Source organism: Camelus ferus, chromosome 6, assembly GCF_009834535.1.
Source record: "Camelus ferus isolate YT-003-E chromosome 6, BCGSAC_Cfer_1.0, whole genome shotgun sequence".
In the NCBI taxonomy this organism is placed as follows: domain Eukaryota; kingdom Metazoa; phylum Chordata; class Mammalia; order Artiodactyla; family Camelidae; genus Camelus; species Camelus ferus.
Genome location: NC_045701.1, coordinates 7,804,880 through 7,821,570, shown reverse-complemented (window position 1 = coordinate 7,821,570; position 16,691 = coordinate 7,804,880). Strand labels below are relative to the sequence as shown.

Genomic DNA, 16,691 nt, shown 5'->3' with positions numbered 1-16,691 from the left:
ACTGCCAGAAACTACCAAGAAATTAAGTGGAGGTTATTTCTGCCAGGGGAAGCCCCCTCCCCCGTCGGAGAACCTCAGCTACATCAGCTATTTCTCCCATACCACTGTCTGCAAGTTTCAAATTGAACCAGAAAGAGAGAAAAATCCCGGAGCTCAGGATCAGCTGCCTAGTCCAAGCCTCTTAAGGCACGTCCTGTGTCAAACACCAGAACGCACACAGCTGCCAGTGGGATTTAACCATCTTATCTTTAGACCACTGCTGCTTCCTCTCGACCTGCGATCATAATTGGTGAGACAGTTTATTCCTGCGGAAAACAGTTCAGTGAGGGTTGAAGCTGCGAGGGTCAGCTGGTTACTCCCTGCTCTGAAGGATGAGGACTGAACGCTCAGCCAGCGACGTCAGCACAATCACTTGTCCACACATGCACCACGAGTGCCAGGGCACCGGAAGGCTTTCCATGGAATAAACGTAACGTGGATGCAGACGCCCAGCAGACAAGGCTGGGCCTCTCTGGTTTGATACCTTCCCATCTCTCAGGGCCGTGCCAAGGGAAGCGTCTGCCAAGGGGAAGAGCCTCGGGGCGAAAAGAAACCATATGGGTGGAGCAGAAGCATAAAGAGAAAAACAGCAAACCTGAATAATGCTTCGTTCCCCATCCCATTCCCCTTGTGCTTGATATGGATGGCTACAAAGTGATCTAAGCCAAGGCTCACACTGGGAATTGGGAGATGCGGGTGGGGGAGCCCACAGAATGTGGGGGAGAACGCGATAAATTCTGTGAGCCACGCAGATTTTTTAAAATATCTTTCAGAACTAATAGAAGTTCAGATTTTCAAGACTGGTGAGGAATTAAGACACCAATTTATTTGGCTCCTGATGGGAAATAGCATAATAAAGGTTTTAAGCATTTACTCCTTGAATGAAAATGGCTAATCATATCAGCTAACTACAAAAACGTTTCCCACACTGGAAGCTAGGGCATCGGAAAACCCAGCCCCTGTTCTCAGTGCCGGTCACCTGAAGCAACGGCTCTGGCAAGGGACGCCAAAGGAAAACACGGCTGACTGCAGGGCTCAAGCAGAAAACTCGGAATCGAGGGTCCCTTAAACCATCAGCCATATTTTTAAAATAAAGACTTGCAGTCTAAAATAATGGTTGAATCCAAACCCACAGAGTCAGCCTCCTGGAGTTTCCTCTGCGGGTAGAAGCCCCAAGTCAGCACCACATCTGGCATTCCACGGAAAATGTGCATCCTTATTGTCCATGGCAAGGAACCAAGAGGCCATTCTGAACAGGATGCTGACTCACATCTGCCAAGACACACTGACTGCACAGAGAAAACAGATCTCATTTTGTTTGATAAAGGACTCAGGAGGCCCTCAGGGCAGGGCTGACTGGTTAGAAAATAAAGGAAAACTGCCCAGATCTGCTCCTTATCTAGATCATAGGAAAAGCCATGGCTAAGATTACTGGGCATATCAGTATCAACCCTCAGAAATCCTCTTTAAGACAAGGTCAAAGGAGGCAGGTCACAGGGAGAGGAGGCCACAGACTCATGGGTTTTATTTTATTATAATAGCACCAACAATTCCCTGCATACCTACTATGTGCCAGGCATTTTACAAGGTGCTTTATACAAACCTCTCATGCCATCTTTGCCACATCTGTGTGTGGTGGGTGTCACTGTCACCCCCACCGTACGGAGGAGGAGGCCAATGCTTGTGGAAGGCAGGGACTCACCCAAGGTCACAAAAGCGAGTCACCTGCAGAGCTGGGATGCAAACCAGGCTTACTGCACTGGGCTCGTCTGCCTCCCATTGCAGAACATTACCCCAAACTTGAAAATCAGGCAAAAGGAAAAGAGCCTGTCCTCCCAGTGTGGCCACAGGCCCACCGTCACTGTTTCTGCAGGACACGCCCTCACTCAGCTTGCCCCTCACGGGCTCTGTGGGGTTACGTGTTATCTTGTAGATTTGGGTCCAGGTGGAAGGATAACCCCAAAGGTTATGGCTTTAGTGCCCTGAAGGACATTAAGGCCTTGGATCCAGCCCAGCAACCTTCTGCCAACATACTTTTCTCACTGCCCATAAACACCCCGTCTTCAAAGCTCCCTTTGAACCAGCTTGATCTCAATGAGTCAAATAAACGTTTGATACGTGTTTACCCTGTATCTGTATGAGTCATGTTTGTACCTTTTTGAAATCACAATTTGCTATTTCTTTATACCACACTCCTCTAACCAGTTGCTAAAAAGGATTTGGGTCAGTAATATGTATGCATGTCTACACAACTGGACTTAACTATCCAGCATGTCCGAACGCACACACATTTAACAATCTGTGGGCAGTGATTCAACACCCGGTAACAATGAATGGCCACTGAAGAAATAACCTACCTGAGGTTTTTTCAGCAGAAAGAGCTGTCTTCTGGAAACAGCCTTTCATAACTTAGTGGGGGGGGGGGGACAGTCCCTCCCAACAAGCCTGATATGCCAACAAGAGCGATGGCAGGCACAGAGAAGCACAGGCATGCCCTGCTGCCCCAAAGTACCCTTCCCACCGTCTGCCATGGTGCTGCCTGGCCTAGAAGTCCTGCCCTGGGAGTCACACCTCTGGGTCACTCAGAAGTGAGCATTCTGCCTGCAAGGGTCTCACAAGGAGCTGGATGTCCAGGTGAGCGGCAGATGCAAAAGGGAGGCATGTGGATAAGGGACAATGACAGCTGTGTTCTGCAAACTTTGTGGGACTCAGAACTGTATGATCTGGGGAACGCTGGGAACCTCCCCATGCCTCGGTTTCTCATCCTGTACAACAGAGATCATGAGAATCCTTATTTACAGGGATGCGGAAAGGACTGGCTGAGTCAACGACTGGGAACGTGTCTACCACCTTCTCAGCTTCTCTGCTGCAACCCTGGCTCTTGCCTGCATTTGGGTTTTGGCCTATGAAAATACAGGGCATAGAGAAAGTGGGGAACACTTTAGCCACGAGAACACGTGAGATTCCTACTCTAGTTTTATGATACACCCCAGCAGCTGCCTGAGACACGGGACAGAAAATAGCAGGGCTCAGGGTGGGAGGAGACTGGGGAGCTGGGCGCCCCTCCCAAGTACAGCACAGCCGAGGACACGGGTCTGACTCTGGGAAAGTGTAGTTTAGCTAAGTGCCGAAGAAGAGGGTTGGGGCCAGACATCCTAATGTCTTCTTTTTCCATTTTTCTCTGGTCTCAAATCAGCTGAGTCTCTTAGAAAGGATTTAAGTACCATCTCTTTGGTAATCCCACTGGATACTTCAGTGATCTACAATCCTGTCTGCCTTCCTTGTATAATTATATTTCTGAGATATTCTACGGGACCAGCAGGAAAACACAGAGGCCACCACTCAAGATCCAAACTAAATGTAATTGTAAATGAAGGATTATGCATAAAATCCAAGCACCACTGTGTGCCCCATTGCACTATCAGCCTCCCAAGAGGGAAAGTAAAAAACCTGAAAAGATGAAGGAAAAACCAGCACAGCCACCCATGAACTCAGCTGACCAGTGAACAAGTTACTATTTATTGTCTCAACACCGCCGACGCCACTTAAGAAGGTGGTGACTCCCGTCGTCCCCGGGGGCCACCAGAATTTGGATTTCCTCATGGAAAAGAGGTAACCATTTTCACGAAAAAGAGCTGAGAGGCAGGCAGCAACAGCTGATCCTTACAATCAGAAAAGCATCAGGTGTATATCTGTTAATCCCAGACTCCTGATTTACCCACCCTACTCAGCCCTTTCCCCTTTGGTAACTGTAAGTTTGTTTTCTGTGTCTGAATTTGTTTTGTAAATAATACTGGGGGCTTTGGGGGCGGGTAGGGAGTTATTTATTTATACATGCAGGTACTGGGGATGAACCCAGGACCTCATGCATGCTAAGCACACACTCTACCACTGAGCTATTCCCTCCCCAAGGTAAGTGATATAGTAAATTAACTGTAGGAACATTAAAAGAAAGAAAGAAAAGCATCAGACTCTTTTAACCATGTTTCACAGGCTTCTTGGCTCGAGTTTGGCATCTATGTACCTGTGTAGACAATGATCATTTTGAAGAACATCGGAAAATCTATGCTCAGGGAAAAGGGGGCTGTGACTCAGCACAGGTCCCTCCCTGTTCCCAGCAGGGCTATAAGATGAGAACTCAGTCTGAAGTAAACCTGAGCGCAGAAGGCAAAGGCCTCCCCCAATGGGAAGGTTCTGTTCCCTCCTGTCCCCTTCCGGGAGGGTGAGAGGGCCCCGGGGTACGTGAGTCACAAGGCATGCTCTCACTCAGACTGGGGGCGGTTCTGGTTGGTTTGGGCCCTAACCTCCCACCGCCTCCTCTAGGAGAGAAGCTTCCGGTGTCTTCAAGAGAATGCATTCCTAACTGCTGTCTCGGCTGAATGAACGCACCTCCAGGTGCGCAGGTGAAACCAAAGATACCCTGGCTTGCTCCCCCACTGCCAAGGGAGGCCAGTCTTTCGGCCACGCGGGAAGTCTTACGCGGCTCCATTTAAAAAGTGTGAGAAGAAAATAAGTGCAAAAACTTGCTGCAGTGATGCTTCTATACTTGTGCTTCTAAGAAGGGGGTGGAAATCACCCGCTTTTGCATCCCTTCCGGAGAACACAAATACTGCTAAAATCAAAACTGGCAATAATAATAGGGCAACTCATTACCCTCCCCTTCCAGGGAGAGAGACCAAAGCTGTGCCAGTTTATTGGCACTTACACTAACTCTGGGGTTGTGCTGCTTCTAATTACAATCTATTTTATGTAGTCTAGATTCATCCTTTTCTAATTTAGCTGACTTTCCTTTCTAGTTATTTGGGCCCATATGGTAAACCATGCACAGCTGTGTTGTACACTCTGCAGTATATATTTAACCCAAGGCCAATCTAGACCAAGAGACTCCTACAGGTTTAAGGCTCAGAAACCTCTTGTTACTTTTGCATGGCTTTATTCAGTTTCTAACTAGACATTAATTAAGGTAAGTAATTGTAGAGTCTACCTCAAGCCAGAGCATACACAAAACAATCCTTCATTGGCTTAGGTGACACACTCAGGGAATACTGAGATCCCTTCAAACCAGAAACAAAGCTGATTTACGAGCGTGAGCTAAGTTCACGCTGGAAAAAGGATCAAAGTTCACTAGGGGACTGTTATCCTTGTGGACACAGTCCAGATTCCGGAACTGCCTTTTGCTGCCTTGTCTTGCCAGCCACGTATACCCACTCCACACTCACCTGTACACTCTGGATCTGTGTACATTTTGACTACGATCTGGGTTAAGGATGTACCTTCTCACACAGTCCCCAGAGGCCTGGGCATTAGAAAAGGTTAATGAAATAAAGTCCTTGCCCTTAAGAAGCTCACATTCTGGTGGGAGAGACAAATCCACATATAAATAACTATAACACAATGTGACAAGAGCTATAAATGAGATGTGAAGCATTAGGAGACACAGACCCAGGAATGATTGCTTCTGCCTCCACAGAGAACGTTTGGAGAAGAGGCCGTGCACGGGCTCAGGCTGAGACGTGAGCGCGAACCGCCCCTAGGTTAGAGGTGGGCGGTGGGCGGTGGGCGACACTCCCGCTGCAGGGGGGCTGCACACTCCCGCCAGAGCAAAGGCTCTGTCTGGGCCACCAAACAGCCTGGAGATGAGGCTAGAAAGAGAATCTGCAATGGATAAGGCAAGGGGGCCCATTAGGAAGGGACAGATGCCCTAACAGCCCAGGTGAGAGAGAAGGGCAGCAGGGAGGGACGGGTAAGAGCTGCTTCAGGGCTTCTGACCAGTCTAGGCAGCACCAGCACATGGATCTCACCCAGGGCTGCCCCGCCTTCTAGACCTCCCCGCTCCACGCTTGCCTGTTTACAGTCCTTTTGTTTAACAGCAACTGAGTACCCCCCACCACAGGGTTCTTGCTCCAGCTGTCCTTCCCGAGAGCACTCGGACAGCAGGGAAGTGGGTGTACATCAGGCGGGGCAGGTTATGCCCAGCACGCTCTGCACTTGGCGCACGCGCACGCGCGCACATGGGCTACTCCATGGGGGGAGGGAGGGCGCCCAGAGAGCCATCTTCTCATGATTCTTTGGCTTTTGTATCAGCACTTGAGGTTTCTCTTTGTTTCCTTTGATGTCAAGGAAACACCAATTACTCTGCTTTGTGTTCTCCGTGAAAAGGGTTTGAGGTGGTAGCGAGGTTAAGGTGTGGCACGAGCTTCTTAATTACACTTGAGGTGGAAGGCATTCTCAAGGGGGAAGATAAGATCTTTAGCTCAATTTTTTGTAGTGCTAGTATCTAAAAAGATCAAGGAGAAGGTGAAAGAAACACAAGGAATGTGACTTTGCCAACTACAGCTGACACTTGAACAACTCGGGTTAGGGGTTCTGAACCCTCCACCCAGTCGAAAACCCCCCATACAAATTTATAGTCAGCCCTCCAGACACGACATTCTTCTGCATTCCCTGGTTCCTCCACATCCGCGGGTTCAACCCACACTGGACCGTGTAGTACTGTAGTATTTACTTCTGAAAAAAGTCCACGTGTAAGTGAACCCATACAGTTCAAACCCCAAGCTGTTCAAGGGTCAACTGTAATGACTTCCTTTTTGTTTTTAATTAGGTTTTCTGCCTTCCGTTATGAAGGTAATCACTGTCATAGGAGAAAATTTGGAAAATACAGAATATACTGAAAGCACAAGAAAAGAATCAACGCCTATATAAAAGAATTACCCATAATTCTATGTATCAGTTAATAATGCCTTTTTGTTTGTTTTTGACATGAAAAAAGCTGTTGGGGTGTGATCATACTGCATACACTGCTCTATGTACATTTTCTATGCAACTGACAAATTTAAGGTGAAAAAATGTTAAAAATGAGTGTTCTAAAATTAATTCTGTTGATGGTTGCACAACTCTGAATACACTAAAAAACACTGCAATGTGCATATTCTACAGGTTAACTGTATGGTATGTAAATTATATCAATAACAATGTATAAAAACCATTGATAAACTTTATTTTTCACGTGTCTGTGACATACTACAGACATTCTAGGTAATATAAACAGTTACCATAATCTACCAAGTTACCCTCAACTAGAAGACGGATCTGGGCTTGTCCCTATTATAACCAATGCTGATGTTAACATCTCTGGTACACTGAGCTCTGCAGGGATGTTCTTTCTTCTCAAGAGTTTCCTAGAAGGATTTAAGGTTCTAAATATACTGACAATTTAGAAACAAGTTTAAAGGACCAACAGACTTAACTCAAGAAAATTTACTGTTCTCTAAAATCACTAGGCACCAAAAATAAATCAGTAAATAAAAAGTAGTCCCACATTGTGCTGTACACCAGAAACTGACACATTGGAACTGACTATACTTCAATCCAAAAAATTAAATAAATAAATAAATAGTAGTCCTAAGCAGGACTCACTGGGTATTCAGTCTAGAAAGACGACAACAGGGGACCTAAAGTTAGACCCACAAATATGACACGTATCTGATATCCATAGAATCACAGCTAGAAAATGTTTCCATGCCCCAAAATAACTTATGGCAAAGAAAGAATTCCAATCCTGGCAGGCAGGTGGCATTGCATTGCACTGGGATGCTTAAGAACATACACAGACCTGGGGCTGGACAAAGCCCTGTTCAAACCCCAGTTTGGACCAAAGCCAAGAGACCTGGAGCATATTAATCCTACACTGTTGGGGATGATAGCACAGTACATCAGAGGGTTAATCTGAGTTCACCAGGATGAATGTTCTAGAGTGCTTGGTGCCACTCAGCTCATAATGAGTAGCACTCAGGAAGCAGCTGAAACCCAATCAAAAAAATGGGCAGAAGACCTAAAGAGACATTTCTCCAAAGAACACTGTCGAATGAAATAAAATGCACAACCTGGAAGCTAAGAGTTATGTTTTATTCAGCGGATTTTCTTAGGACTCGAGCCTGGGACACAGCATCTCAGATCGCTCTAAGAAGCTGTTCCAAAGTGGCAAGGTAGAAGCCAGGATATGTGAGTTTTTGCAACAAAGACCAGGTAGTCAGAACATCAAAAGATTACTATTAACTAAAGAAAACCAGACACCTCAAGTTAAGGAATTTAGCACTTTTCTACATATGGGAAGGAGCAAAAGTCTGGGCTCATGGAAATCATTCCTTTGATGTGCACCCCACCATCTAGGGCCAGTGTCCCTGTTCATTCACATCCTGAGTTCCCTCAAGATGCACCACTAGGGGTGGCTGCAGAGGCCGGCTGCCTGCTTGTCTGCATCCTGAGCTCCCTCCGCTGTCAGGGGTGGGTGGCGGAAGTGGCTGATACTTGATGGCCACAGCATCCTTTATACTGACATGGCTGGCGATATTTTTCATTCGCAAGACCTACAGATGGCCAACAGGCACATGAAAAGATGCTCAACATGACTAATTATTAAGGAAATGCAAGTCAAAACCTTGATGAGGTAACACTTCTTACTAGTCAGAAGGGCCATTATCAGAAAGTCTACAAATAACAAATGCTAGAGAAGGTGTGGAGAGAAGGGAACTCTCCTACACTATTGCTGGAAATGTAAATTGGTGCAGCTACTACAGAAAACAGTATGGTAGTTCCTTAATAAACTAAAAATAGAGCTACCATATGATCCAGCAATCCCACTCCTGGGCATATATCCGGAAAAGATGAAAACTCTAATTCGTAAAGATACATGCACCCCAATGTTCACAGCAGCACACTATTTACAACAGCCAAGACATGGAAACAACCCAACTGCCCATCAACAGACAACTGGTTTAAGAAGATGTGCTGTATACCTGTAAATAAATATTATTCAGCCATAAAAAAAAGAATGAAATATTGCCATTTGCAGCAACATACATGGACCCGGAGATTATCATACTAAGTGAACTCAGTCAGTCAGAGGAAATAAATATTAAATGATATCACTTTTATGCGGGATCTAAAAAGTAAAACAAATGAATCTGTATACAAAACAGAAACAGATTCAGACACATAGAAAATGAACTTACGGTTTACCAAAGGGGAAAGGGAAGGAGGGAGGAATAAATTGGGAGTATACATTACGATACATAAAATAGACAAGCAACAAGTATTTACTGTAAAGAACAGGGAACTATATTCAATATCTTATAATAATCTATAATGCATAATAATCTGAAAATATATATATTAAAAACTGAATCACTTTGCTGTACAAGTGAAACTAACACAATATTGTGAATCAACTATACTTCAATTGAAAACAAAAGTAGCTGGTGGTGTCAGCTGCTTTTGACCAGAATGCAGGAAACTACAATGTTTTTCTACTAACTCAGAAAGGGCCTGAAGGTATTTTTACAACCACGGGAGTTTCAGCTGTTACCAGAGTTCATTTGCGCAATCTTTACATTCCAGTGTGCTAAAAGCATTCTCATGCAGGGATAAAAGCAGCCTTTGTCTCAGGCTTGTAAAAGGCACCATCTTGGTCAGATGCGTTAACTGTTCAACTTCGATGTGTTTCTACAATGGCTTGTGGAACACATTCTGAGACCTATCTGTACGCCAGGTGGGAACTGTGATTAGCCCCCCTTTATAGTAAGGAAGCTGAGGCCTAACGCAGTTGACTGTCTCCCCAGAGTCAGAAGGCTAGTGACTGACCTGGTGGTGGAGCTACGATTTGAATACACAACTGCACGCACTCTCATCCCTGAGGCCCCGCTGAGTAGGACTGACTGCAGTGAGATAAGCCCTGCAGACTTCAGTTTCATTTTCTGATTAGTGACTTCCTGATGTTCAAGCCCGTCCTTTGACAAGTAGGGTCACGTAAAAGCACCAAAGAAGATGACTTTTTTTTAACGCCTAGTGTGGATGCTTCCTTATTCCCTCTTAGGTTATCCAGGCAGCCGTTCTGGGAGGTGCCCACAGGGTCCCTATGGAAACGATGGTGGCTTTGAAGTCGATCTTGGAAACCTCATGGTTAGAACCACAGGACAGAAAGGATCTTTCTACTCGCCTTCCTCTCCCTGGAAACACAGTCACCAGCTCCTCCAAGGGTTTTAGGAAAGGTGACCACCGTAATTTAACCTTATTGCAAAATAAGACAATTCTGAAAGTGAAAGGGGCACACTCAGTAGAAGTGCAGGCGTCACAGGGACACACGGTCAGCCTAGTTTTAGGTCCCCAGGTCACCCTGGTTGAGGTCCCCAGTCTGCCAGGAACCTGTACGTGGACGGCACGAGCGTGCCAGTGAAAACACTCACCATCCTCACGTCCCACAGCTCGTCAGCTGGGGATGAACCAGCAGCTGCTCAGGCTGCTGTCACGTCTGCGTCTCCATCTAGCTTCACAGTGAAAGGAAGTGCTTTGTCCAAAAGGGGAAAAGAGTGTGGTGAATCACAAGCATCACCACCATCATCATGTTTCCAGGGATCTGGGGCTGGGGCAACCCCAAAGACACATGCTTCGTTAACAGAAGCCAAAAATGTCTGCACATTGGCTTTTGTAGACACAGAAAACAGCATGATGACCTAGACAGGTCCTTGCTTGACTCTACCCAATTAAATGCTTTCTCTGCTTTATTTCAGAACGGAGGCTTCTCTGCCTCCTGATCCTCCTGCTCATCCTAGAACTGGAGGAAACACAGTCATCCCCACAGCTCTTCAAATTCGAGCTCTGGGCCAAAGGAGTGGCGTGACTTGCAGGGTTAAAAAAAAATTCTGAATTTTTCGCTCATTAGATCAATCTAAGAGCCAAGCAGTAAAATGTTCCCAGCATTTTTTCCAACAAGTGTAATGAAATTCAAGGGGATTGAGGACCAAAAAGAGGTCCTCAGGGATCACCATGATGAACTTCTTCCTTCTAGGAGGGGCACTGAGGCTTCTAAGTGAAGAGCTGAGCCCAAAGCACACACCCAGGGGGTCAGACCTCCTGATGCTTAGCTAAGACCTATTTCCAGGTCACAATGCTAACTGGCTGATTTAGACTCTCATGTCTGAAATATTTCTCTCTCTAAAGAGAGGAGGGAGGGAGGGAGAGAAGGAAGGAAGGAGGGAAGGATGGGATGGGGTGGATTCAGACCACGCCATTAAAGCTCGACAATTTCAAATGACCAGTGCATGAAGATTCAAGAAAAAGACTTAAAACGCCTGCCGGGGGAGGACAAATGTCTGGCCTACCTTTGGTCTTGATGGCCGTTTCGATGTTCAGAGCATCCCGCTCAGCGTCAAAGTTGGTGTACGCTTTGACTGACCCGTACGCACTTGCGGGTGTGGAGTGCTGAGGTGAAAAGACAAACATACTCAAATATCACACACACTTAAAATTCTCTTGTTGAAATATCGATTCCTAAAATAGATTTTTTTCCCTATTGTTTCTTTTCATCATTTACATCATCTTAGGCCAGGTAACTCGGGAAGTATTAACACGCTGTCACATGTAGGAGAAGAAATTTCCGTGTTTCTCAGGAGAATTCTTCAAAGGCTCAGCTAGTCTAGGATCTGGTGTATCTACTCCTATTTTTCATCTTACTTTTTCATGCAAGCTTAAAAGCAGACAACGCAAAGCTGGGCACTTGAAACCACCCATTTCTTTGGGGAAGGCTTTGAAGAGCATTAAAATGGGCTGGCAACAATTTGAAACAAGCTGGAAATGTGGAAATGCCTGATTGACAAGTGTGTTTAGCCAAGTTTTGCTACAGGCATGTGAATTTCCAATGGGTCTGTATCGCTGAGCTCACAATTCTTTAAAAAGCAAATGTAAAACGCCTGCCTGCTTATCTCGGACTATCAGATTAAGGGAGGGAAGCGGCTTCCTCCTCTGCCCTCTACTTCGGCCACCATTGTGCCACCCAGGTGGTCAGGCCACATGGCCCACATCCTCTTGTTGGCCTCTTGTCAGCCAAGTCCCGCCTCCTGTCTCTTGTGTCCGTACCCCCCCACTGCTGTCTTTAACAGGAACCTCTCTGCCTACCACTCTTCCTAGCATCTTTTTTTCTCATTGCCTTTAAGCCATGCCTCTTCCTTTCCAATGTTTTTCAAAGCCCATTACCCTTCCAGATCTGAAGGATCTACCCACCCCCACGATAATGTGCTCCCACATCTGTGCTCCTTTCCGAAGTGTTAACATCTCTCCTTTGGAATGTTCTTACGGCTTTCCTTTTCCCTGCTATCCAGTCCCAAAGCAAAGGACAAACAGGACTGACAATGTTCTTTAGATTGGCTGATGGCCAGTGGAGCCATCCGCCACAGCCTCTCCTTCAATGTCAAGGCTCCCTACCCCCACTTCCTCCCAGTATATATTTCCCATCACATCATGACTTTGCCATGGCTCAGTATCTGGGAAAAGTTGAGACTGAGTTGCCCTGACTTTACCTCTCCACCCACAGGCATCACATCTCGAGGCACCCCAGCACTTAGAGCAGTGAGGTTGCACAGGTTAAAAACTAAGATGCCTTCCTCCCAAGTGTCTCCCAGGACAAGGCACAAAGTTCTAAGTTCAGGACTGGACGAAATGTTTCAAAATGTACTTGTGACCACCTTGGCCAAAAAGTAAATCCAGTTAATATTTATAGCTCTGAAACACAGTGGATGACCAGGGTGTTTTCTGTATAATTTCACTACTTAAACTTTCCTGGAGGACTAGCTCAGTGGAAATGGAGCACACATCCAGGAAAAGATATTCTAAAATACTTACTGCATTGGCCACGGTGGCTACAAAATGTGGATGGAAATTGAAGGGGACACATTTTCCTATTTATTAAAACACCATCAATCACTTACAAAGGCAGGCAGTCTGCTCACTGAGCCAGATCACATATGGTTTCATTTACCGGTACTATGTTGTCTTATGCCAAAAACAACAGTGAGTAGGGAAAAGTTTTGCATAATTTTATAGTATCTCTGGAAACAAAATTAAATGGGCAATTGAAACTATTACCTGTAAAATCCATTTGTCTGAAAATCAAATTATGGAGGCAAAAGTTTTGTTTCTTTTTCCTCAAAGTATTGGGGAATACTAGACATTTTCTATTGCTGTCCCATCTCTCCACACAGGGAAACACATCATACTGGAGTAACTTCAAAGGCCACCTGAAAAGCCCTCTTGTAAAACTCGATACTAAAAATGATCTAATGATCTGATCCATTAAGAAAAAAACGTATGCAGCTCTTGGACTTGTCTGGACCTCAACATGCAGCTTACAGGGTTGCCAACAGTGTGCACAAGTTCCAAGGGGAAGATGAAAACGATGTAGGCTTTATACTCCATACAACCTGCACTCACAGACGTCATCTATCTGAACAGTGTAATGGGAAGCACCAGAGACAGAGTTCTGCACCACCTGACCCAAGCTGCTGCTCACCCACTTGAAGTGCTTTATATTTTAATTTCCGGGAGAGCACATTCTGAAATATTTGCAGGATTTATGCCTACAAACCAGTGTCACTACTGAGCTTTCATAAAAACCACTTCTGCCAAGATGATGTGAGAGATGTATGGTATTACTAGATACTTTACATATTCAGAATTTATATTATACTTGATTACTAAAGCCATTTGCAGTGACTTATTAATTTTGCATATAGCTTTTAAAGATTTTAACTGTAAAACAAAAAAAGCAAATACAGCAGAATTTCCAGGTTCCTATGAAAGACAATTAAATATATTTCTGAGCTCCCTGATAGTCAAAGCAAAAAAGGAAATACGAATTATAATACTTTCATTATTTGGCTTAAAAAAAAAAAAAAAAAAGGTCCTAGTTCTTTTGGAGAAAAGCTTTCCCAGGAGCTAAATTTTTAAGAAGTCCTTGTCTGGAATAACACCCTGGACACCAAAAGAAGTCCAAAACATGCAGGATCCTTTTCAATATGGTTGTAGCTCATGCCAACCATTAATAAAATCCCAGGGCATGACGTTAAAAGTCACGTATCATTGTAACAATTACTACTACTGACATGTTAAGTACATAGCAGGATAAAATTCTAGCCACCTCAGTGTCACTAGTGTCTGTTCAATTTCAACGTGATGCCCCCAGTTTCCAGTGCCATAACGTTTCTTTCAGATTGAACTACCAGAAACAGCTAAAGTAATGGGGAGCCAGGAGGGGGAATGACTGAATTTTGTCCTCATTTTCCTTAGATGTACAACCAAAGGAAGGAGCACGGTTGTCCAGAGAGATGTCCCATCTGCAAAAATTACACAAAGTGAAAATGATATACTTACATCACCCTCCAAGCTGAGCTTGCACAGAATTTCGTGAACAGTAGACATTTTGAAAGAAGCTGGAAGAAAAGGAACAACAAAACGTCTTTATTATGAAGAGGCTTTCCTTTCCCCTGAAGCACAGTGATTCATTGTACTAATCTCTATTTCTTGGACCATTTCATCTGATGATATTAGAGTAATTTTTGCAAATAGATGCCATTCCTGTTGTATGACTGGGAAAATAAAAGCTGGGAAATGGTTTGCCTTCCGTTTGGGGTGGACCTGCTCTCACTCCGTTTAAAGAGAACCGAGAGAGACTGACTTCCAAGTACAAAAACAAAACGCTTCCCAAGACGAATGCAACGTGCTCAAGCAGGGTAAGACTGAATCTGCCAGTTCTTGTAAGAAGTGGTTACCTTGTCAAACTAGCCATTACTTTGGTAGTTTTCACCAGTAACTTAATATATTGAAAAAGGCCCTGAAAACTAGGGATGTAAATTGAAATCAACGGCATTTTCATGTCGGCTCATGCCTAAATGGAACCTTTACTACGATCTAGAATTATTTTCTTAGCTCACCAATGCTTGGAGGATATTAAACTGTTTATGAGAGAGAGAACGGACAGATTTTCTGACATTAACTCAGTCCCTAGAAGACTGAGCCTTGTATTTAAGATTCAGAACGGCTGAAATGAAGTCATCTTCCAGTTAATACACTTAATCAGGCAGTGACACTACAGCCTGATGAATCGGCTTTCTAGCTTTGCAATCACAGTTCTCGGAACTGATACACCAACCCCTGCCAATAAAAAGTGCTCAACTGGCATGAAATTTACCTCAACTGAGACAGGACTGGTCATTCAGCAGCAGCATCCCCAAAATAAAGGAAATAGAGCAGAGCTGCATCTTCAAACAGTGGGAATGATGTCTGAACTGCAGCAACTCCTGCTTTGGTTTTTGTTTTGTTTTTCTGAATATTCTTTGATCAAGGAAACTGTGCGCATGCAATTCCAGCTTTGTGTTCCCTTCCAACAGTCTGCTTAGTCTAAATGTTTTCACAACTGGCTTGGGGGGAGTAATCTAACATAGACATTTGCTAATATGGCAGAAGGCTTTGGATTACGCAGATTCCAGGTTCTGTGTGGGGTGAGTTAGAGGAACGGAAGAGACGAGGATTAGCCTTTATTTACGGTTATCGATATATTTCTGCAAGATTTTCATCCTGAGCTGTCTCTCCTACACCACTCCTTTCTTGATGCTTACAGAAGATTTCTAAGCACGGCAAAAAGAGAATCACCGCTATTCCATTCCTCTACTCCCACAACTCTCAGACACCGCAACCCCCCCCCACCCCAATATGTCCCACCGCTAAAATATAACCCTGATTTGTAAAAAGTTTTCCTCTATAAACTATATCCAAACAGTGTAATATCATTTAGCACTACAAAGAAATGACCTATCAAGCCATGAACGGACATGGAGGAAACTTCATTGTATATTACCAAGTGAAAGACGCCAGTTTGAAAAGGCTCCAGTCTGTATGGTTTCAATTCTACAACTTTCTGGAAAAGGCACAATTATGCAGACAGGAAAAGGATCACTGGTTGCCAGGGATTAGAGGGGAAGGAGGGAGGGATGAATCAGCAGAGCACAGAGGATTTTTAGGGCCATGATACTGTAATGGTCTATATATGTTATTATAAGTTTGTCAAAATCCACAGAACATACAGGGGGAGAATATAGCTCAAATGGTAGGGTGCATGCTTAGCATGCACGTCCTAGGTTCAGTCCCCAGTACCTCCTCTAAAAATAAATACGTAAATAAACCTAATTACCTACCCCCCAACAAACAACAACAACAAAAATATATAGAATATACACCACCAAGAGTGAACCCTAATGTGAACTACAGGCGTTGAGGGAGAATGATACTTCCAACATATTGCTCTGGTGGGCAGTCTTAACAGCTGGGGAGCTTGTGTGCTGGGAATATATGGGAACTCTGTACTTTCCTCTCAATTCTTCCATGAACCTAGAACTGCCCTAAAATACAAATTCTATTTTTTTATGAGTCTTGCTCTGTGACTAGACTATCCAAATACACTAGCCACCAGCCACATGGGGCTACCAAGCATTGAAAAGTGTCCATTCCAAACTAAGACGCACTGTCAGTGTAAAATAAGCACCAGATTTTGAAAACTTAGTATGAGAAGAATGTAAAATCTCTGAGTAATTTTTATATTGATTATATATTAGATTTATAATATGCTGGTTATATCAGATTCAATAAAATACATTATTAAAATTTATTTTCATCTGTTTCTTTAACTTTTTTCAAATGTGGCTATTCGAAAATTTACAATTGCGTATACAGCTCACAGTTTATTTCACGGGGCTGTGCTGGTCTAGAGGATCCCAGGATGGGCGTGGTCCAATCCTAGTCCACAAGCCTTCACAGTAGCTGGGTCAGCT

The 16,691-nt window shown here is 44.4% G+C and overlaps 1 protein-coding gene across 1 annotated transcript in view; it reads right to left on the bottom strand.

The window, feature by feature from the left end:
• ANXA2 (annexin A2) overlaps window positions 1-16,691 on the bottom strand; it is a 41,805-nt gene that overhangs the window by 17,574 nt on the left and 7,540 nt on the right. Inside the window, exons 2-3 of the mRNA XM_032481063.1 lie at window positions 14,239-14,297; window positions 11,196-11,295 (exon numbers count right to left, since the gene is read on the bottom strand). Of these exons, the coding sequence (XP_032336954.1) occupies window positions 11,196-11,295; window positions 14,239-14,286 (148 nt within the window). The 5' untranslated portion in view covers window positions 14,287-14,297. The remainder of the gene's footprint in view (window positions 1-11,195; window positions 11,296-14,238; window positions 14,298-16,691) is intronic.